Source organism: Lynx canadensis, chromosome X (assembly GCF_007474595.2).
Source record: "Lynx canadensis isolate LIC74 chromosome X, mLynCan4.pri.v2, whole genome shotgun sequence".
Lineage (NCBI taxonomy): Eukaryota > Metazoa > Chordata > Mammalia > Carnivora > Felidae > Lynx > Lynx canadensis.
In genome coordinates this window covers 95,543,221-95,566,463 of record NC_044321.2, presented here as the reverse complement: position 1 = coordinate 95,566,463, position 23,243 = coordinate 95,543,221, and the positions used below count along the sequence as shown (strand labels likewise).

The window sequence follows — 23,243 nt, the reverse complement described above, 5'->3', positions numbered from 1 at the left end:
GTTGGGCTCTCTGCTGTCAGTGCAGAGCCTGCTTGGGGTTCCCTGTGCCCCTCGCCAATCTCTGCCCCTCCCCCGTGCTCTCTCTCACACAAGTAGAAAATAAACATTAAAAATATCTACAAAGACAGAAAAGGAGTAGCCAGAGAGTAGGTGAAAAACCAGAAGACTCTGGTATTACCTAACCCAAGAGAAAAGAGTGAAGAAGGAGAGGGAAGTGACCATTAGGGTTGGATGCTGCTGGAAGGTCAAGCGTGATGCCTGAAAAAAGGCCACGGGGTTCAGTGACCCACGAATCACTGATGACCTGGAATTACAGGGAATGGAAGCCAGACTAGGTTGAGAATGGAAACCATAGAGGGAAGTTTGGCAGTGAAAAAATGGAGATAGGTAAATGGTGTGGGTGAAGGATTATCTTATTTTATTGTTATTATTTTTAAGTAGGCTCTAATGCCCAGCGTGGAGCCCACCGCAGGGCTTGAACTCACAACCCTGGGATCAAGACCTCAGCTGGGATCAAGAGTCAGACGCTTAACCGCCTGAGTCACCCAGGCGCCCCAATGGAGGATTATTTTAAATATGAGAACTCCTAAAGCATGTTTAGAAGCCACAAGGAAAGCCCCGAGAAAGAGGATGAAGTCCCAGGGGGGAGTGACCATCAATAGTGCAGGTTTCCTGAGAAAGCAGGTGAAAACGGGGCGGCAGTGGCAGAGCTGGCCTTAGGAGGAGCGATGCTCCGCGGCCATCGGCCATCAGTCCTGAGTCACATCGCTTGCCTCCTGACCCAGCCTGGGGCCGGTTGCCAGGCCTCTGGAGGCTGTTTTCACATCAGCACCTCCCTCTTTTTTCCACTTGCCTTGCCAGTCCAACTTGGTAAACCACACTTCCCTACGCCCCTTAAATTTCTTCACGTACGTAGTCATTTTTGCCAACATTTACTAATCACTGACTGTGTGCCAGGCCCCGGGGTTCAAGGACTCGAGTCCTTGTCCTTGAGAGACCATGGTCCAGTGGTAGGAGGAAACAGCTAGAAATGACCAGAGCACGGCTGCCGAGGGTTGCTGGAGAAAACCCCTAAACCAGATCAACAGGTGAGACGACAGGAGGGCCCTCCCTCCTGCCAATAATCGGCTTTTCAAATCCATCTTGACTTCCTTTTCCACAGCGCACCTTGCTTTCTCTAGTTGGCCCCCTTGCTCTCGTGTCAGGAGGAAGGAGGTGAGGACACTTCCTCCTAACTCATAATTTCATGTTCCTCATGAAAACAAACTGCTGCAAGAAGAGAAAAGTAAGCATCCACTTTTGCCTACTTCGGACAAAGGTTTCATTTGTTTGGAAATAACGACGGGATGGAGACAGCTCACACATCTAAACGTTCATTGAACACCTACGGGCTTGCCACCAAGATGATGGTAGTGAACAAGGTCCCTGCCCTCATATTTACAGCCACTGGGAGTTTGCTGCTCTCGTGGAGAGAAGTGATACTAAGGGAAATAGGCAGGAAAAATTGAAGGGGTGAGGGCAGTGGGAATAGGTATCTCCAGGGCAGTGACAAATGGGTGGCTTTGGGCATTCATGCCCTCGGAATCGGGAACCGCACCCCCCTTTCCCCAGCAGGCAAACACAAGGTAGTCCTGAGGTAGTAACTTAACTCTGCTCGTAAATGAAAATCTAACTCTCTGTGGTATTCACAGATGCTATCTTTAATTCCACAGGAGAAAGGTTAATAGGAGTTTTGTAGCCTTTTGCTGGTGTATAGAAACTCTGATGGGGCGCCTGGGTGGCTCAGTCGGTTGAGCGTCGGACTTCGGCTCAGGTCATGATCTCACGGTCCATGAGTTCGAGCCCCGCGTCGGGCTCTGTGCTAACGGCTCAGAGCCTGGAGCCCGCTACGGATTCTGTGTCTCCCTCTCTCTGTGTCCCTTCCCCCGCTCGCACTCAGTGTCTCTCTTTCTCAAAAATAAACATTAAAAAAAAAAAGTAAGTGACAAGTGGGGGCACCTGGGTGGCTCAGTCGGTTAAGCATCTGACTCTTGATTTTGGCTCAGGTCACGATCTCACAGTTCGTGACTTTGAGCTTGAGCCCTGCATCAGGCTCCGCACTGTCAGTGCAGAGCCTGGCCTGGGATTCTCTCTCCTCCCTCTCTCTCTCTCTGCCCCTCTCTCTCTCTTCTCTGCCCCTCCCCCACTTGCTCACACGCTCTCTCTCAAACTTAAAAAAAATTACAGTTTCTTTAAAAAAAAAAAAGTGACAGGTACCTGACAGAAATAATACATCAGGGAAAGGTAATATGATGTTCACAGTTGGGGGTTGAAAGTCCTAAATGAGAAGGTGACTTCTGAGTAGACTTGAGAAGGACACGAGGTAGAAGCCTCCAAAAGAAAAAGCATGTGAAAAGGCCCTGGGGCAGGAGCATGCCTGGCCTGCTCAGGAATGGCAAAGAGGCCCCATAATGGCTGGGGTAGAGTGAGCAAGGTGGGGGGCAGCCAAAATGGATGGAGTGAAGTCAGAGAGCTCACAGGGGCAAGATCTTACAGGTCATAGTTAGGACTTGGGCTTTTCTTCCAGATGTTATAGGAACCACCACACAGTTTTGAGCAGAGATGTGATATAATCTGACTTAATATTTAAAAATAAAAGGATCACTCTGGCTGCTGTGTTGAAAACAGACCAAAACAGAGGAAAGAAGGGCAAAGAGACCTTAAGCTGTCGCAGTAATCTAGTAGAGAAATGACAGTTGCCTGGACCAGGATGGCAGCAGCAGAAGTAGTCAGAAGTGATCACATTCTGAGCACATTTTGTAGGTAGAGCCCACAGAATTTGCTGACCGACCAGATGTGGGGTGTGAGAGAGTCAAAGATTGTTTAAGCACCCGGGAGGATGAGGAAAGGATTGAGATGGAGGAAACTGCAGGAAAAAGTGTGTGTGTGTGTGTGTGCGCGTGTGTGTGCGTGTGTGCATGTGTGCGGTGGTGCAGGGGGCTATCAGTTTCGGACATGTGAAGCCATGGGATTAAGATCACCACGGGAGTAAGTATAGATGGAAGAGAAGAGATTCAAGGAGTGAAGTCTGGAGCCCTCAGGCATTTAGACACGCGACAAAGAACCAGGAAAAGAGGGTCTGAACGAGGAAGAAAACCAAGCAAGTGTACTGTCCTGGGAGCCAAGCGAACCGAGTATTTCAAGGAGGAGTCAACTCAGACAAATGTTGCTGATGGGTCCAATCAGACCATACCAGAGACATTAACCTAGGATTTGGCAACAGAGAAGTCACGAGTGATCTTCAGAACAGGTGAAAACCTGATTGGAGGGGCGCCTGGGTGGCTCAGTCGGTCGAGCGTCCGACTCTTGATTTCAGCTTCACGCCAAGTCCTGATCTCACGGCTTGGTGGGTTTGAGCCAGGCATCGGGCTCTCTCTGCTGGCAGCGCAGAGCCTGCTTTGGGATTCTCTCTCTCCCTCTCTCTCTCTCTCTCTCTCTCTCCCCCTCGTTCTCTGCTCCTCCCCCACTCGTACCGTCTCTGTCAAAATAAAGAAACTACTCAAAAAAACAAAACCAGGATCACTCTGGCTGCTGTACCGAGAAGTGACTGGAGGGGGTAAGGTCAAAAGAAGGCAGAAGAGTTAGGAGGCTTTTGTCATGACTCAGGTGGGGGATGGTGGTATCTTGGGCCAGGCTGGGGGCCGCGGGGGCGCGTGGATTCTAGCTGGAGAAGAGAGCTGTTGAAGATGTTGTTCTAGATGTTGAGGAGAGCACGAACAGGGCTTGCCGGCAGATTAGAACAGAGGGGTAAGAGAAGAAGAGTCAAGGGTGGATCTCTATAGACCATGCCTTTTAAAAACGCAGAGTTGTTCTGCTCAAGAAGTTGCAGATTGCTGGCCTCCAGGATGAAGCTCAGGCTCCCGGGCCTGCCCCGGGAGGCCCGGGACACCTGCTCGGGGTCTCTGCCCCTTTGCACACACACAGTTCCCTCTTCCTGGAAAGCCCTCCCTCCGTCCCCTTCTCTGCCCCGTCCTATTCCTTCATCAGGATTGCCCTCGAGCAGCCCCTTCTCTGAAGGCCTTTCCGTGGCCTTCCACTGCCCAGGCTGGGGGCACTCCCAGCATCCCACGCATCCCTCCCAGCACGTGGGCCACGCCCTGCCGCCAAGGACAGGGCCCTGGATCCCAGTACGGCACACGGTGCGGGCCTTCGGCTTTATTCCGCTTCCTCCACCGAGTTACTCCCTGCAGAGGGCTGGTGAGCCCAACCAAGTCCCCCCCCCCACTCCAACCCACCTGCTGTGCGCCCCGCCCATCTCCTTCTCTCCCCCCTCACTGGCTCTCTCTCCTACCTACCAGGCTGCTTTTGTCCTAGGAAGGCAGGGGTGGGGGTTATTCGAACAAATATATGAATATCTGAAATGACATGAAAGTGAAAATACTCAGATATTTCCCAAAGACACAATGGAAATTACCTATGGGGTAAACGTAGCCTAGGGAGTCGGGAGGGGGCGGGGGGCTCAAACTCCCCAACGGTGAGATCATGACCTGAGCCGAAGTTGGACGTTCAACCGACTGAGCCACCCAGGTGCCCCTCATTCATAGTTTTGTCTGTAGACCCATATAAATGTGCTTTTAACTTTACGCTGAAATATAACACCCATACAGAAAACCGTGTAATCCCGAAGGGTACGGCTAGATGCATTTTCACAAAGTAAACACACCCATACAAACAGCACCCAGATCCGGAAAAAGAGTATGATCAGCGTCCCCTGCCCCCAAAGATAGCCACTGTCCTGACTTCCCGTGGCACAGATTGCGTTCTCCTGGTTTTGGTCTTTACGTAAATGGAATCACACAGAATGTGTGCTCTTGTCTGGCTTCGTTTGTACCACATTTTTGTGGATGTTGATGAGATCATCCGTGCCATGGTGGTTTTGTCGTAGTTTGTTTATTTCCACTGCTGGATAGGAGCAGTTTGCAAATGTTTTGGTCTTAAGCCTCCTTAAGACCACTTACCTCATGGACCTCTGTTTATGTAGATAGATATATACTGTATTAGAAAGTAAAACAGGAATTTTTTTTTTTTTTTTGAGAGAGAGAGAGATCGGGCACAAGGGAGCAAGGGGCAGAGAGAGAGACAGAATCCCAGGAGGGGCAGAGAGAGGGAGAGAGAGAGAGAAGCAGGGCTCACCCGATGTGATGCGGGCCTCGCGTTCACCCAAAGTTGGGCTCGAGCTCAGCAGATGTGGGACTTGAACTTACGAACTGTGAGATCGTGACCTGAGCTGAAGTCAGATGCTTAATGACTGAGCCACCCAGGTGCCCTAAAACAGGAATATAAAAAACACACAAGCACACATTCTATTGTCTGTCAGAGCAAGGAGGTCATTCTAGTTACATAGCCCCTTGAAAACGCCACACTACGCTCATGAGAGCACGAGAGTAAAAGAAGCAAGTGATGTCTTTGTATTATTAGAAAACTCATGTTGACCTCGCAGACCCTCTGAAAGGGTCTCAATGACCTCCCCCAGAATTCCACGGGTCACACTTTGAGAACTGCTGCTGTATTGCTGCCCTTGGGAAACACGCGGTGTATCTGCTCACGTGGCGATAGATTAGGACAGTTTCCAGCTTGGGGCTCTCACAAATAATTCTGCTACAAGCAACCTAGTACCTACCTCTGCAGGCACATTTGTTCCCCTTCCCGTTGGGGAAACGCCTAGGACAGGAAATGTAGGGTTAGATAGGGAGGGAACCACGTAAAATATTTACATAATTTAAAAACTAGGGGCGCCTGGGTGGCTCAGTCGGTTGGGCGTCCGACTTCGGCTCAGGTCACGATTTCACAGTTTGTGAGTTCGAGCCCCGCGTCGGGCTCTGTGCTGACAGCTCGGAGCCCGGAGCCTGCTTCTGATTCTATGTCTCCCTCTCTCTCTGCCCCTAACCCACTCGCATTCTGTCTCTGTCTCTCTCAAAAATAAATAAGCATTAAAAAAAAAAGAACTAAATTTACAAAAAACATTCTCTCTTCGTGTCTTTCTTGTCCAGGGAAGCTCCTCTCCTGATGCCCTTCGGCCTGCCCCCGCAGGCCCGCCGAGCCCCCCACACTGTCCACTATACCTGCGTCTTCGTGCATTGTTACTCTCTCTTCTTCCCATCTTCTTCTCCATGATCTACCAAAACCCACCAACTCTTGAGCTCACCACTCTCTCGCGCGGCCCTTCTTTGTCTCCTTCCCTTCACACCCAAATGTCCTCAGAGCATCTCCTCCCTTCAAGCCCTGCCCCACCTCACCCCCCACTCTATTCCCTTCTTGCCACCTTCCTCACGTCCCATCTATACTGCCCAACTTTCACGGGCACCAAGGAGCACCATGATGGCCAATCCCGGAGCCTCTTCACAGCCCCTGTCCTTTCGGACACCTGTGGGACCCAGCTCGGTGGCATTCTGGTCCCTGAAATGTGCCTCCGGCAAATAGGGCTCCGCCCAGTCAGAATGTACCGCACCTCGACTCTTGTCTCTTGTGGCTGGCTGCGTGCGGCTCCTTCTGGCTGGAAAGCCCTCCTCCCCGTCTCCCCATGTCCTGATCCCACCCGTATCAGTCTGCCAGGGCTGCCGTAACAGAATGCCAGACTGGGTGGCTCAAACGACAGAAATTTGTCACAGTTCCGGAGGCTAGAAGTCCAAGGTCACGATGATCAGGGCATCGGCGGGGTTTGGTGTCTCCTGAGGCCTCTCTGGGGCACCTGGCGGGGGGGGGGGGGCCTCAGTCGGTTAAGCGTCCAACTCTTCTTGGTTTTCCGCTCAGGTCCTGATCTCACAGTTTGTGAGCTGACGCCCCGAGGGGGGCTCTGCACTGACAGGGCGGACCCTGCTTGGGATTCTTGTCTCTCCCTCTCTCTACCCCTCCCCCGCTCACGCTAGCCCTCTCTCAAAATAAATAAACTAAAAATTTTTTTCTAAATCTCCTGAGGCCTCTGATTGGTTTGCAGTTGGCCGGCCAGCTTCCATCGTGTTCTCACATGGCCTTTGAGGGTCTCTGGGGTCTCCTGGTGTATCCCAAAGGACATCAGTCAGATTGCTTTAGGGCCCACACCAGCAAGCCTCATTTTAAGTTAATCACCACCATAAAGGCCCTGCCTCCAAAGAGTCATGTTGTGAAATACTGGGGTTAGGGCTTCCACATAGGAATTTTAGGCGAACACAATTCAGCCCATAACACCACCACTCACCTTCTAAGGCTGGATTTAGATGCCATCTCCTCCCCTTAGCTGGCAATCCGCACCCCTTCAATATTAAAAAAAAAAAAAAAATTTTATGTTTATTTTTATTTGAGAGACAGAGACAAAGCGCGAGCAGGGGAGGGGCGGACGGAGAAGGAGACACAGAATCCAAAGCAGCTCCAGGCTCCGAGCTGTCAGCACAGAGCCCGACGCGGGGCTTGAACTCACAAACCGTGAGATCACGCCCTGAGCTGAAGTCAGACACCCAATTGACTGAGCCACCCAGGCGCCCCTCCCCTTCAATCTTGTAACAGTTTATTTGCTTCCTAGCACTCTCTGCCCTGTTACCATACAAGGGAATGAAAGTAATAATGGCTGCTGTTTACTGAGCTCGGTGGCTATTATGTGCCAGGTAGACATTAACTCAGGCCTTACTGTGTGCGTAACGTGTTACCAGCGACTCTGAATCCTCACCACGGCACTGCGAGTTAAGCAATATTATTTACCCCCATTTTACAGAAGAGGGAACTGAGGCGCAGACATGCCGAGTTACGTATCCAACGTCATGTAGCCAGTACGTTGCACTGGTGGGGTGTCCAAACTCAGCTGGCCCTGGCTTCAGAGTCTGTCAGCACTGCACTTGGGGCCTTTTCAGTTCGACAGGTACCCAGGCCTACTCCGTGTCAGGCTTCGTTCTTGGTGCAGGGGGTACAGGAGGGAAGAGATGCGACCAAAAAACCCTGCCCTTGTGGAGGCTTGTGGTAATGGTACGGTTCTAGATTTTACTGTGGTGGTAGGTCCATGAAGTTACACATGTGATAAAGCTATGTAGAACTACACGCGCGCACACACACACACACACACACACACGCAAAGTTACACATGTGATAAAGCTATAGAACTGCACACACACAGATGAGTGCACATCTAACGAGTGACATCTAAGCTCTTTGGATTGTTCCAATGTCAATTTCCTGGTTTTGATATTATAGCAATGCAAGACGATAATGCTAGAGGCTGAGTGAAGGGTGCACAGGATCTCTGTGTAGATTTTTGTGCGTTCTGGTGAATCCCTGAGTCTTTCAAAATAAAGAGTTAAAAATAAAATCTCCCTGCCCTCATTGAGCTTATGTGGAATTAGGACGATAAAGAAATACGTGCTGTGACATAATAGAGGGTGATAAGTGTTATCATGAAAAGCGGGGAATGGGGATCCGGAGCGTTGGGGAATGAATGGTCTCTCGTGAGTGGAGACATTTGAGCCTTGACTTGCAGGAGGTGTGGAAAGCAGCCGTGGGGTACCTGGGGGAATGGAGTCCCAGGGCGGGAGAACACCCGGTGTAAGGCCATGAAGGGAACTGTGTCTGGCGTGTTTTAGGAAGAGCAAGGAGGTCAGTGAGGCTTTAGCAAAGTAAGTGAGAGGGAGGACAGCACGAGCCTGGGTGAGAGAACTAATGTCCGACCAACTGGGTAGGGCCTTTGAGGCCACTGCAAATTCCTGTGCTTTCTTTCTTTTTTTTTTTTTTAACTGTTGTGTATTTATTTATTTTGAGAGAGAGACAGAGAGAGAGAGAGAGGACAAGGGTGGGGCAGAGAGAAGGAGAGACAGAATCCCAAGCAGGCCCAGTGCCATCAGCGCACAGCCCAATGCAGGGTTTGATCTCATGAACTGCGAGACCATGACCTGAGCTCAGATCAAGAGTTGGATGCTTAACCGACTGTGCCACCCAGGTGCCCCCGTACTTTCTTTTATGAGGAGAGGGATGGGGAACCATTGGAGCGCGCTGAGCGGAGGAGCGCCATGGAGATCAGGCGCGCCATGATCTGCCCGAGGTCTTGAAAGGGTCGCTCTGGCTGCTGTAGGGAAGCCAGCAAGCGGGCAGAGCAGCGAGGAGTCTTAAAATAATCTAGGTGAGAGAGGGTGGCTCGGACCCGGGTAGAGGTGATGAGAAGTCCTCAGATTCTGGATACATGTCAAAGTCAAGCGGACCAGATTTGCTGACAAACCAGATGCGGGATGCAAAAGGGACAGGTGGAAGATAGATTTTGGCCGAAGCGGCAGGAAGAATGGAGTGCCATTTGCGGTGATGGGGAGGACTTTGAGTGAGCCAGTTAGGGGTGAAAAGGTCAGGAGTTCTGTTGGAGACGTACTAAGTTTAAGGCGTCTATGAGACATCCAAGTGGATGCCGAGAAGGTGGTCGGAGCTCAGGAGAGGTCCAGGCTGGAGATACATGTTTGGGTGTCATCACCCAAGAGAGTAATGATATTGGATGAAATCGCCAAAGGAGGGAGTGTATATAGAAAAGAGAAGAGGTCCAAGGGCGCCTGGGTGGCTCAGTCGGTTAGATATCCGACTCTTGGTTTCAGCTCAGGTCACGATCTCACGGGTTTGTGAGTTCGAGCCCCACAGGGGGCTCTGTGCTGACAGCGCGGAGCCTGCTTGGGATTCTGTCTCCCTCTCTTCTCTTCCCTTCCCTTCCCCTGCTCTTGCTGTCTCTCTCAAAGTAAATAAATAAACTTTAAAAAAATTAAAAAAAAAAAAGAGGAGGTCCAAAACCGAACCTCGGGGCTCTCCAATGTTAAAAAGGAATTGAGGTAAGGAAGAATCAGCAGAAGAAACTCAGAAGGGGTAGCGTGCGAGGAAGAATCAAAACCAGGTAGAACAAAGATTGCGCTCTAAAGCTGTTAAGAATTAAAAAGATGGTTGACCCCTCTCGGTACCTGCCCCCCGTGGCCCTGTGGGTGTGCAGGCCAGGGGCGGCCCCAAAGAGTAGGAGGCGGAGGGGGAGCAGGTGGGCAGGTCTGAGTGGCGATGGCACACTCCCCGGGAGAATCGGGATGGGCAGGAGACCGCAAGGATACGCCCAGGAGCTGTGGCATCCAAAGAGGAGCAAGCAGTAAAAAAAAAAAAAAAAAATCTCAACATGGAAAATGCCAACCAAGAAAATAAAAGGATGCAATAGAGCAAGTTGCCAATAAAGGAGAGCCCTTGACTCTCCCTTTGGAAGCTGGTATATATCGTGTGCCTAGAGGAAACTGCAGGTGATTCCAAGTTCGGCAGCCCATGCTGCAGTCTAGGTGGGGCGCGATGGAGGCTTACAGAGCCACAGGCAAGGGTGACAGAAGAGAATATGGCGGGGCGCCTGGGTGGCTCGGTCGGTTAAGTGTGGGACTCTTGGTTTCGGCTGAGGTCATGATCTCCCGGTTTTCTGGGTTCGAACGCTGCCTTGGGCTCTGTGCTGACAGTGCAGAGCCTGCTTGGGATTCTCTGTCTCCCTCTCTCTCTCTGGCACCCCAGTTTATTTATTTTGAGAGAAAGAGAGTGAGCGAGTGGAGAAGGGGCAGAGAGAGAGAGAGGGAGAGACAGAATCCCAAGCAGGCTCCACACTGTCGGCGCAGAGCCCAATGTGGGCCTTGAACTCACAAACTGTGAGATCATAACCTAAGCTGAAGTCAAGAGCCCGGTGCTTAACCAATTGAGCCACCCAGGTGCCCCACTGTCTCTGTCAAAATCACTAAATAAACTTAAAAAAAAGAGAGAATATGGAAAGGATTGGGGAGGAGGTGAGACAGCTGAGGGAAAAGCAATCCGGTCATGGTCTGAGGGCGGTTAGCACTTGACCCTGCGGCCATGACCATCAGGATGAGTTTTGCCTCGTATCTTGAATCCTGTTTTCCCTGAAGTTAACAGGAAGACATACCTGCTTCCTCAACTTACATGTTCTCAATGTACCTTTGTTATAAACCTTTCGGTGCTCCGTGTCTCTTGTGGGTCTCCTGTTAACCAGCTTCTAACTGAATGTTATATTTTGACCCAATCTGTAAGACTGTGTCAGCAGGGGAGTTTTACCCTATTGTACAGCAAGATGCTCATCATACGTTGTGAAGTTAATAAAGCAGTTTAAAGAGGCAAAAAAAAAAAAAAAAGATTTGTGTAAGCTCTCAGCACCGTGTCAATCGCACCCTAAACCTAGGGTAAACGGTAGCTATAATGATGATAATGATGGTGATTCAGCAACTAAAGGCTTATTTGCTGCTCCTCTGGGCCACCAAAAACAAAATACTGGCTCTCAAATAAATAATAAAAATCCAGGTTAAGAAGCCTGAGGTCTCACTTCAGTTAAACATAAAATTATCTGGATGAGGGTCTGAATTTAAAAGATGGATGGGATTAAAGTAACCAAAGTTTTGCTGTTAAAAAAAAAAATGGTTATTAGGGGCACCTGGGTGGCTCAGTCGATTAAGTGGCTGACTCTTGATTTCGGCTCAGGACATGATCTCACAGTCCGTGAGATCTATCCCTGCCCTGCATTGGGCTCCCCGCTGAACTTGGAGCCTGCTTGGGATTCTCTCTATCCTTCTCTCTGCCCCTCCCCTCCTCTCATGTGTGTGTGTGTGTGCACTCTCTCAAAATAAAATGTTTATTTATTTTGAGACAGAACATGAATGGGAGAGGGGCAGAGAGAGAGAGAGAGAGAGAGACAGAGAGAGAGAGAGAGAGAATATGAAGCAGGCTCCAGGCTCTGAGCTGCCAGCACAGAGCCTGATGCAGGACTTCAACCCACAGACCTCAAGATCAGGACCTAAGCTGAAATCGGTCGCCCAACCAACTGAGCCACCCAGGGTGCCCCAAAATAGATAAACATTTTAAAAAATGGTTATTAAATTTGGCTCAAACTTCCTATTGTTTGTGTATTTCCTCTCTAGACCTAAGCCACCAGAATCCAGTTGCTCAAGACAGAAACCCGGGCCAAGTCCTGTTAATGTCACAATCATCTCTTGATTTTATTTCTTCTTATTCAACATCCCCGGGGACTACTTTACTTTGGGCCATTTCTTTTTTTAAGATTTCATTTTTAAGTAATCTCTACACCCAATGTTGGGGCTCGAACTCACAACCCCAAGATCAAGAGTCACATGCTCTACGGACTGAGCCAGCCAGGCCCCCCCACCCCGCCCCCGGGCCAGTTTCTTGCGCAGACTATTTCCAAATTCTCTCCCACTAGTTTGTTCTACCATCTGTCACTGTACTCCAATATAGGGATTCCTAACTATTTCTGTGCTGTGGAGTCCTTTGGCAGTCAGATGAAGTTTATTTTCAGAATGTTTTTAAATGCATAAGACAGAGTACATAGGATTACAAAGAAAAGCAACTACACTGTAATAGTTATCAAAATATTTTCTAAAAGAAATGTGTGCTGTAATAACATATGAGCTTCTTTTTAATTGCTTATTTATTTATTTATTTATTTATTTCTTGAGAGAGAGAGAGAGAGAGAGAGAGAACCATCGGCGTAAGGGCAGAGAGAGAGTGAGGGAATCCCAAGCAGGCTCCCCATTGTCTGCACAGAGCCCGACTCGGGACTAGATCCCACGAACCCCGAGATCATGACCTGAGCCAAAATCAAGAGTTGGATGCTTAAGTGACTTGAGTCACCTAGGCTCCCCATTTTTTAATAATTTTATTAAAAATTTTTTAATGTTTATTTTTGAGAGAGAGCGTGCGCATGCACACACACACACACACACACACACACACGCATGCGCGTGTGGTGGGGAGGGGCAGAGAGAGAGAGGGAGACACAGAACTCAAAGCGGGCTCCAGGCTCTATGCTGTCAGCCCTTAGCCCGACACAGGGCTTGAACTCATAAACTGTGAGATCATGACCTGAGCTGAAGTTGGATGCTTAACCGACTGGGCCACCCAGGTGCCCCTAAAGTTTATCTATTTATTTTGAAAGAAGGAGAGAGAGAGAATGAGCAGGGAAGGGGAAGAAAGAGAGAGAGAGAGAGAGAGAGAGAGAGAGAGAGAGAGAATCCCAAGAATCCCAGGCAGGCTTCGCAATGTCAGTGCAGAGCCTGATGCGGGGCTCAATCCCATCCTGAGCCAAGGTCAAGAGTCAGTGCTTAACCGACTGAGCCACCCAAGTGCCCCGGACATATAGGCTTCTTAACACAGTTCTACTTATGGGCCCAATAACTATAGTTTACCCTTGAACAACACAGGAGTTAGGGGTGCTGACCCTATTCAGTGTAAAATCTACATGTAACTTTTGACTCCCCAAAAACTTAATAGCCTACTGCTGACCAGAAGCCTAACTGATAACACAAACTGTTGATTTACACATACTCCATACGTCATATGTATTATATACTATATCCTTATGATAAAGTATGCTAGGGAAAAGTTTATTAAGAAAAATCACCAAAGAAAATATTTATAGTACTGTACTGTATCCATCGACAAAAAATCCACATATAAGTGGACCCAGGAAGTTCAAGTCCACGTTGTTGAAGGGCCAACTGTACTATAATTCCAAACAAGTGATGAATGTGTAAATGGTATTTCAAGACATCTGCATCAAATGCAATGTGATATGAAACCATCTTTGATCTCTACTGGTGACAAAGTCATAGGTACTGTTGACGCGACTATAGTATGTTGCCTACCTTTGTAAATAAAGTGCAAAATTTCAGACAGTTTGATAAAAACAAGTTGTGATTTTTTTTCCCATCCAAGTTCATGTATCCTGTGAACTCTATAAATGGACCATTTGTGGACCCCAGGTTAAAAACCCTTACCTTAATCTACTGGTGCAAAACGGCCTGAAGTGACTGCAAAGATACACAGAGGATTTTGTTTTTATTTTATTTCATTTTAGAGAGACACAGAGAGCGCACAAGCAGCGGGGAGGGGGCAGAGGGAATCTTAAGCAGGTTCCATGCTCAGCGCACAGCCCAAGTGGGGCTCAATCCCACGACCTCGGGATCAGGACCTGAGGCTAAATTAAGAGTGTGACAGTCATCCGACTGAGCCACCCAGGCGTCCCAAAAGTTTATTATTTTTTTTTAATTTTTTTTAATTTATTTTTGAGACAGAGAGACACAGGGCGTGAGCAGGGGAGGGGCAGAGAGAGAGGGAGACACAGAATCCGAAGCAGGCTCCAGGCTCTGAGCTGTCAGCACGGAGCCTGACGCGGGGCTCGAACTCACGGACTATGAGATCATGACCTGAGCTGAAGTCGGACGCTCAACCGACTGAGCCACCCAGGCGCCCCCAAAAGTTTCTGTTTTTAAATGTGGAGAAGAAAAACATGGAATCGGGGATCATCAACATCCAAAACGCATGTCATTAATTCCTATGCATTTTGCAAAGCGGGCTAAAAGTCCGTCTGGGATTCCTAGTAGCCAAGGAAAAGGTTATCTCGAAATTTCTCAGCTTAGACCTTGATTAGCAGCAACCTCTTGCCTAGACCTCCCGGACCCACCCAGTGCAGCCCTCGCCACCCTCCCTTGCTTTCTCCAACACCACCATCCCTTCCCGTCCAGCACGGCCCAGCCAGCTCGAAACCATGCTAGACGTCGAGATAAGACCGAGATGCGCACCGCCAGGCCACCCCGGCGGAGGTTAACCCTCGGCGCTCTGCTTCCTAAACCCAGGACCGAAGTCCCTTGCACTCGGACGTGACGTATCCCCCACCCGCCCTTGGAGTTAGCTCCGCCCACTCTGCTGTCTCTGCCCTCGGAAGGGTTACCGCTTCGGCTTTTACCACGGCCTGTGCGCCTCACCCACGAAGCAGGGTGCCCTGCTCCCGCCCACTTACGGAAGTGGCGTAAAACGAATTCCATTTCGCACGGACAAGCGCGATTTGCCGAGTTCCCACGAGAGCGCGCACGCGCACGCGCACGCGTGCGCGGCTGAGGCAGAAAGGGCGGCCAGAGACGGCCATCGGCCAATGGCAGCAGCTTCCAAGCTCCGCCTCCGGCAACGTCTTCTAAATACGTCCTTCCGCCCGCTTCCTTCTTTTCCTTCTTCGCCATCCTTGTGGGCGCTGCTGGTCGTTTCTCGCCATGGTAAGTTTATCCGTAACCATCGGCCCCGGGGTGCTTTCGCGAGACTTGAGGCTTCCGCGATTTCGCAGGCACCTCACGCTGTATCGAGGTGCTGGGGCCTTTTAAAGGCTTTTTCTAGAGAAGGCCGAGTTTGGCCACGGCTCCAGCTACAGGCCTGGCGGGAAACTAGCAAGTGATGGAGAACCTAAGGGGGGGTGGGGGGGTGGCGCTTTGTGCTCCAGGCCGCTGCCCAGGCTAGCAGGGGTTCCCCCTGCCCTTCGCCCTTACGGAGCGAACTGTGATTCTGGGACAGGGAGAGAAGTGGGGGGATCCACTCCAGAAACCGTGGCCCGACCTTGGGGCACGTGGGACGTGCCAGGCATCGAGAAGGGAATGTGGTCAGCTGGCTTACGGAAACTTTTTAAGTTGGCTGCCGGCTGCATAGCAAACTAGGCGCTTACAGGACTTTTAATTCTTTGTTCGAGGATTTAAGTATCTCCCCCGTGGAAGCACCTGGAAGAAGGGGTGCTCTAGTGTGAATCTATATGCCATTAGGGCGTTCAACCTAAAATGCCAACTGAGGACAATTATGGTCGTGGATTTTAACCTGTGATAGGTTTCTTAGAACGTAAAATTGCCTTCTGCTTCTAGGTGTGGAGAGAGAGGATCGGTAACTGGTTGTTTTAGTTGACAGAAAATTTACAACTGCTACCGTGAGCTGGGAGAGAGGAGTGTAGTCCTTGCCTTCTTTGTAATGGCCCCTGTTATTATGCAGGGGTGTGCTGGACCACGTTGGCCAGACTCGAGACTACCACTCCTGCCATTTCCAGATTGTTCTGCATTCTGAGGGCGGGGGGGGGGGGTGGTTGGGGTTGGACTTAGATGACCCAAGTACTTAAAGCCAAAAACGCAATGAGAAATTGGGAAAGTCATCCTTGAAAATTATGTGTTAAGTACAGTTAGAATTAATACCAAAATGGTCAGTGGGTTAGAATAGATTTATTGATGGTCAAGGACTTTGTGTATATCTTAATTACTCTTGGGATGACCCTTGAAATTAGGTACCTGTTGTACATAGTGCACTGAGACTAGTTGTCTTGCAAGTGACAGATTGTTCTGGGTGACCAAAAGCTTGTGTCCTTGGGGCCCCTGGATAACTCAGTGGGTTGGGCGGCCAGCTACAGCTCAGGTCATGATCTCGCGGTCTGTGAGTTCGAGCCCCATGTCGGGCTCTGTGCTGAGAGCTGGGAGCCTGGAGCCTGCTTCCGATTCTGTGTCTCCCTCTCTCTCTGCCCCTTCCCTGCTTGTTCTCTGTCTCTCTCTCACAAATAATAATAAACAATTAAAAAATTTTTTTAAAAAAGCTTGTGTTCTTTTGTGAAAACCAAGTTCCTCAGCTATCCCCAGTGGTCCTCTGGGTCCTGGGTGACAGCAGGGAAGAGTGGAAGGCACCCTAGCCTTGGAGCATAGATGACCTGAGCTTGAATCCCAGCTCTGCACATTAATACTCTGATTTGGGGTAGGTTACTTACTTTTCTGACTCTTGGTGATTTTTATTTGAACAGTGGGAATTACATATCTGCCTCTAGAAATTGTAAGAAGCAGCACAAAGGGCGTGATGGATGGGTTTAGCATTGAGAAGGTTGTTTTTGGTATAGATAAAGCATTCAAATGTTTGTGGATTGAAGGAGTTCCTGACTTTGAATCTTTTGAGCAAGCTCTGGTGTTGCTGTCTAAATTGATTACCTTTTTGGGGCGCCTGGGTGGTTCAGTCGGTTAAGTGTCTGACTTGACTTTGGCTCAGGTCATGATCTCGCCGTTCATATGAGTTTGAGCCCCGCATCAGGCTCTGTGCTGACAGCTCGGAACCTGGAGCCTGCTTCAGATTCTGTGTCTCTCTTTCTCTCTCCCCTGCCATGCTCATGCTCTGCCTCTCTCAAAAATAAATAAAATATTTTGAAAAAATTTTAATTGGTTACCTTTTCTTCCCAGTCTTCTCACAAGACTTTCAGGATCAAGCGATTCCTGGCCAAGAAACAAAAGCAGAATCGTCCCATTCCCCAGTGGATTCGGATGAAAACTGGTAATAAAATCAGGTAAGGACCCCCCCCCCCCCCAACACACACACACCCTGCCCTATAATCACCTGCGTCTTTTGTGGGGTGGTTGTTTTGTTTTAATGTGCTTCCTCTGTGTTTCTGGACAGAAACCCAGCCCACCTCTGGGATTAAGGGCAGACACTCCAATATTTGTTAATTTCCTGTTGTCTTTAGTCTGAGCCAGAACGTAAAGTGGAAGGCTGTCTTGTTGCTCGCCTAGTCCGTCTTGGAGGTGTTTATCTTTTCTAAAAGATTGGAAGATTGCCCTCTACTGCAGAAGTAGTTGAATTGATGGTTTTGGAAAAAAGATGTAATTGCTAGAATTGCGACAGAAGGCCTCTGGGGTCATCTAAGCTGACAGGCAAAGCAGGCTCCGTGCCCTCAGTGCAGAGAGAGAGGGAGAGAGGGAATCCCAAGCAGGTTCGACACTCAGTGTGGAGCCCGATGCGGGGCTTGAACTCAGGAACCGGGAGATCATGACCTGAGCCAAAATCAAGAGTCACTTAACCAACTGAGCCACCCAGGCGCTGCCCTCATACAACACTGAGAAAAGAGCATTGAGCCTCTTGGCGAAGTGGTTACTTGGGCAGGTCAGCCCTTCTTCAAGCTTGCTGTAGTTCTGTTGAGAACATTGGACATCCATAGTAAAGCCCTTTTTTAATGGATTGACATGAACATCGGTTTCTCTGTCCTATCCCCACCTGGTGGTGGGGCCTCCTGTTATGGGTTATTGTGAGGAGTGAAAGAAATGTATATTTCAGAGTATACACTTGGCCCAGAGAACTGGCACAATTGAAGGATTTTTCTCGTCCCTCAGCTGCCTTGCAACTTTTAAAGTGTGTTAAAGCAGGTTGCAATTACAGTGCTTCGTTTTGTGGAAGTACTGACATTATCCTGCTGAAAGAAAAACAGTGTTGATCATTTTTGATTTTGCCTCTCTGAGGGTAAAATCAGGACAGATTGACATGGACAATTCTGAGGAGCTTTCATTCTGCAAGTCACTTGCTTTGATACTGAAATGATTGGGGGTGTTAATCTATTGGAAAGATTCTGCAGATGCTGTTTTGATGTTTTGAAAGACGAGAGGTTCGAAAATAAAGATGTCTGGGTCTCCCCGGGGATGTTGAATCACAAGTAGGTGTGCGTACTCTTGGGAGGGGAAAGAACTTCCCCACTAGTCCAGTCTCAAGAACCAGTGTGTTTTCTTGGCTTGGAATCCTTTGGAGAGGCAAAAATTTGATGTGACTAGTTCTTAAACACATGTAGCAAGTCACCTTTTACTCTCCAGAGAGCTCCAAACGTGTTACGGGAAGGAAAACTGGGAGCCTGCTGAAGTCAGACTGCCTTTGTAACCCGCAGTTTCCTTCTGTGCAGATACAACTCCAAGAGGCGGCATTGGAGAAGAACGAAGCTGGGTCTGTGAGGGATCGAACATGAGATGGCACACGTTTATGCCGCCTGAAAGTCATACGTTTCTATTCCATCACCTCCCTGCTGCCTGACCAGTAGATGTGTTTTATTAGGAAATTGACTTTTCTCTGTTATGATGCTTCTGCTCCTGTAGGTTGGTTCAGTAATAAACCTGTGAGACCTTTTGGTTGAACTGCTGTTGTGTTCTGATTTGTGAAGGACTGACTTCCTCCTCCTGTCAGATCTCCCACAGCGCTGTCCGGTAGAACTTTCTGTAGTGATAGAAATGTCCTTTGACATTGGAAGGACGTGTGGCTAGTTTGAGTGAAGAGCTGATTTTTTTTTTTTCAATGTGTAAATTATTTTTGAGAGGGGGCGGGTGACACGAAATGTGAAGCAGGCTCCAGGCTCCGAGCTGTCAGCACAGAGCCCGATGCGGGGCTCGAACCCACAGATCGCAAGACGGTGACCCGGGCTGAAGTCGGACGCTTCACCAACTGAGCTACCCAGGCGCCCCAGGAACTGATTTTTAAATTTTTATTTAATTGTAATTAAAAAACTCCATGTGGCTAATGGCTCTTAACGCCTTATGGGAAGTGAATATTTGAGGTAGCACATTCTTTTTTTTAAGTAGGTTTCATGCCTGGCACGGAGCCCAACACAGGGCCCAAACTCGGGACTCTCAGATCAAGAATGGAACTTAAACTGACTGAGCCACTCAGGTGCCCAAGCACATTCTTAAATAGCATCTTTATATACTATTGTCTAATGCCAGTCTTCAATACAAGTAGGAATCATCTGAACCAGGGGTTATCCGACTGGTCTGCCTGGTTTTGTTTGGCCTGTGAACTAAATTTCTGTATTTTTAAATTGTTGAACGAAATCAAAAGACTGTTTTGACACACTAAAATTCAGATTTATTGGGCCTTTATGTGCCAGGCACTGTTTTGTTTTTTGTTTTTTTTTTTAATGTTTTATTTATTTTTGAGACAGAGAGAGACAGAGCATGAACGAGGGAGGGGCAGAGAGAGAGGGAGACACAGAATCCGAAGCAGGCTCCAGGCTCTGAGCTGTCGGCACAGAGCCCGACGCGGGGCTCGAACTCACGGACCGCGAGATCGAGACCTGAGCCGAAGTCGGACGCCCAACCAACTGAGCCACCCAGGCGCCCCTGCCAGGCACTGTTCTAGGTACTTGGGGTCAGTTGATAGACAGGTGTGGGTGTAGGTTAGGCTAGTAATGGGCCAATATGGAAGCCAGAGCAAATGTCTGGAAAACGTGGGAAGGAACAAAGGGTCCCTAATTACCTGTGGGATGTAGGTGAAACTACAGGGAGGGAAAGGGGAGTCAAGTTTGGTGGCGACCCCATATGGAGTTTGTAGGGACCCTGTGCTGGATGTAGCAGAGAGCAAGTGGCAGGGATGGCCTGGCACAGGGGTCCCTAACCCAGAAGCACACTAAGAGGTTCAGATGGTCATAATCCTGAAGGACCACTGTTTATTGGAAATCAGAAGAGTGGGCTACAGAATACCAATTAACCAACCTAGGAGCCTGGGAGCTGCTGCTGTGGGGACAACAGGAGGTTTGTTTTGTTTTTAAATTTATTTTGAGAGAGCGTGTGAGCAGGAGAGGGGCAGGAAGAGAGAGCGGGAGACAATCCAAAGCAGGCCCTGCGAGGCACCGCGTGCACAGCCCGATGCAGGGCTCGAACCCAGGAAACCACGAGATCGTGACCTGAGCCGAAATCGAGAGTCAGACACTTAACAAAATGAGCCACCCAGGCACCCTGGTAGCAGTGGTAACCTAAAAGATGTTACACGGATCCAAAGCAGTGGGGCTCGATATAATTGGCAGTCCTGTGCCGGGAATTTTCAACTTGGAGGATTAAAAACACCTCAGCCTCGGGCCGGCCGGGTGGCTCCGTCTATTAAGTGTCCGACTCTGGATGGAGCCCTGTGTTGGGCTCCATGCTGACAGCGCAGAGCCTGCTTGGGATTCTCTGTTCCTCTCTGTTCCTCCCCTGCTCACATACACACTCGAATATTAAAAAAAATAATAACCTCAGCCTCACTGTTCAGAGTAGGTTGGGACACCGCTAAGGTGCCACTAATGGACCTTAAACAGGTGTCAGAAATGAAAGGTAGAATGACATGGGCACCAGGGGTGATTGCTTGTACATAAGGGGTTAACTTTTTTCTTTCCCTAAGGAGTTACTTTTGAGCCTGGGAGTTGGGCACAGGTCCTGGTTCCATTGGCCCCTCACTAGCTCTAGCTCGTTCGGTTGCCAGTATTTGTTTGCCCATCTGTGAAGGACTAGATCAGTGCTTCCTGAAGGGGGAATTATGGGAGCTCTGAGACCTTCAAGATCTACATTTACAAACTACCAGAAGTGTGGCATTAGAGGTCAGCTGTTGAAAGACATGGGGTCAACCCTGCGCTGACACTGCCCGCCCCTTGACGTCCTGCTGAGAGGCAGGCACTGGTGGGGGGGGGGGGAGTCTGCTGAGTTGGGATTCAAATCCCGCTCTTCGTTTGTCAGCTGTAAGCCTCCGTGTCTTCATCTGTGAAGTGGGGCCAGTGGGAGCTCCCTCAGGGGGCTGTGAGGATCATGTACCTACAGCACTTGGTGCCTGACCAGGAAAACAAGGAATGGGGAGTGAGCGGGAGTCGAGGGGTGTGGCTCCCTCCCCAGCAGACCTGAGTATGTGCTGGATAAAGCTAAAGACAGATAGTGGGGAGGGACAGGTCGTCCAGGGAGAGGTCAGGCACAGCTGTCAATGTTCGCGCTCAGTGTCAGCCTCTAGACAGATGTTGGTTCCCTTCCAATCCCGGGATTCTAATTGCGAGTGCCTTAACCACCTCGAGGGCTTGGAGAGGAGGCAGGGCAGTGTGAGAGTGAAAATCCTGGGCCTTGCCGTCAGGCATCGGTTGAGTCCGGCTCCATCCTGACCCAACTGTGGAAACTCGATCTTTAGGACTTTAGGAGACTCCCCCCCCCCCAAGTCCTACTTACCTTGGGGTTTGTAAGGATCGATAATGTCTATAAAAGGTCGGTTCTACCAGGTGTTCCCCCATCGTACAGATTTTAAAAGGTTATACAACTCTCCTGCTAATAGCAACTGACATTTTGAGTGCTTACCATGCCAGGGAGCTGCCCTTAGGAATGGCCACGAGGACCCGACGGAACAGAGTGAAATATTAAGCATTCACGTTTCCCCGATCCTGTTCTGTTCCAGAGAAGTCAACATCAAACCACCGCCCAGGCAAAAACACTGGTGGGTGTTTGGGGCACCAGAGGCAAGCATAACCTGCAGGACTACTGCAGTCAAGACTATACGGGGCGCCTGGGGGGCTCAGTCGGTTAAGCGTCCGACTTTGGCTCAGGTCACGATCCCGCGATTCATGGGTTCGAGCCCCGCATCGGGCTCTGTGCTGACAGCTGTCAGGAAACAAGATGATCGGCATCCCAGAAGCCCCTCCTTGGGCCCCCTTCCAGTCACTACTGCCCCCAAGTGTAACCACTGTCCTAACGTCTAACAGCATAGATTAGTCTTGCCTATTTTTGCATTTTATAGGAATGGAATAATTAACTTTGCACTTACTGTGTCTAATTTCTTTTGTTCACTCACCATCATAGGAGATTTTGTTGTTATGTGCAGCTGTAGAGGATTCATTTTCATTGCTATGTAACGTATTGACCTTAAAACTGTCAGGGGTGCCCGGGTGGCTCTGTCGGTTAAGCGTCCGACTTCAGCTCAGGTCACGTCGCGGTTTGTGAGTTTGGGCCCCGTGTCTTGCTCTGTGCTGACGGCTCAGAACCTGGAGCCTGCTTTGGATTCTGTGTCTCCGTCTCTCTCTGCCCCTCCCCATTTCATGCTCTGTCTCTCTCTCCAAAGTAAACAAACATTAAAAATTTTTTTTAAATAAATAAACATTAAAAATAAATAAATAAAACTGTCAGTGGGGCGTCTGGGTGTCTCAGTTGGTTAAGCATCTGACTTTGGCTCAGGTCATGATCTCGTGGTTCATGATTTTGAGCCCTGCATCAGGCTCTGTGCTGACAGTTCAGACCCTGGAGCCTGCTTCACATTCTGCGTTTCCCTCTCTTTCTGCCCCTCCCTCACTCACGCTCTCTCTGTCTCTCTGTCTCTTTCTTAAAAATAAATAAACAATAAATAAATAAATAAATAAATAAATAAATAAAACTGTCAGTGGGGCATCTGGGTGGCTCAGTCGGTTAAGCATCCGACTCTTGGTTTTGGCTCAGGTCATGATCTCATGGTTCATGGGTTCAGGCCCTGCCCTGGGCTCTGTGCTGACAATGCAGAGCCTGCTTGGGATTCTCTCTATCTCCCTCTCTCTATGCCCCTCCCCTGCTTATGTGCACGCTCTCTCTCTCTCAAAATAAATAAACTTTAAAATAAAATAAAACTGTCAGTTATTTAACCAGCAAAAATGGATTTTTTCAGGAATAGCAGAGAACTGCACCTCAGGACACGTGAACCGAGGCACAAAAGCAAACAAAGGAGGTGAAGGCTTTTTTACAGAGGAAAAGGGAGAGTTGGAAGGTGCTGTTACAAATAAAAAGTCCATGGGAGTAAACTGGGAGTTCGAAATATGGTGGCTTTTCATTGGCTGAGTTGTGGCCGTCACGGGCTCTTATGAGGCAAGGAGAAAATCCTTCCTCCTCCTAGGG

The 23,243-nt window shown here is 49.3% G+C and overlaps 1 protein-coding gene, 1 non-coding gene and 1 pseudogene across 2 annotated transcripts; all 3 read left to right on the top strand.

The window, feature by feature from the left end:
• The first annotated feature begins 9,905 nt into the window (after positions 1-9,905).
• LOC115506870 lies at positions 9,906-10,871 on the top strand (annotated as a pseudogene).
• Positions 10,872-14,969: 4,098 nt separating this feature from the next.
• RPL39 (ribosomal protein L39) lies at positions 14,970-18,740 on the top strand. The gene is made up of 3 exons (XM_030305962.1): positions 14,970-15,059; positions 17,031-17,134; positions 18,512-18,740. The coding sequence occupies exons 1-3, from the start codon at positions 15,057-15,059 to the stop codon at positions 18,558-18,560; spliced, it is 156 nt and encodes a 51-aa protein (XP_030161822.1). The 5' UTR covers positions 14,970-15,056; the 3' UTR covers positions 18,561-18,740.
• On the top strand, positions 17,981-18,112 carry LOC115507968. Its single transcript, XR_003966878.1, has one exon. It is a non-coding gene; the product is annotated as a small nucleolar RNA SNORA69 (small nucleolar RNA).
• Positions 18,741-23,243: the final 4,503 nt, after the last annotated feature.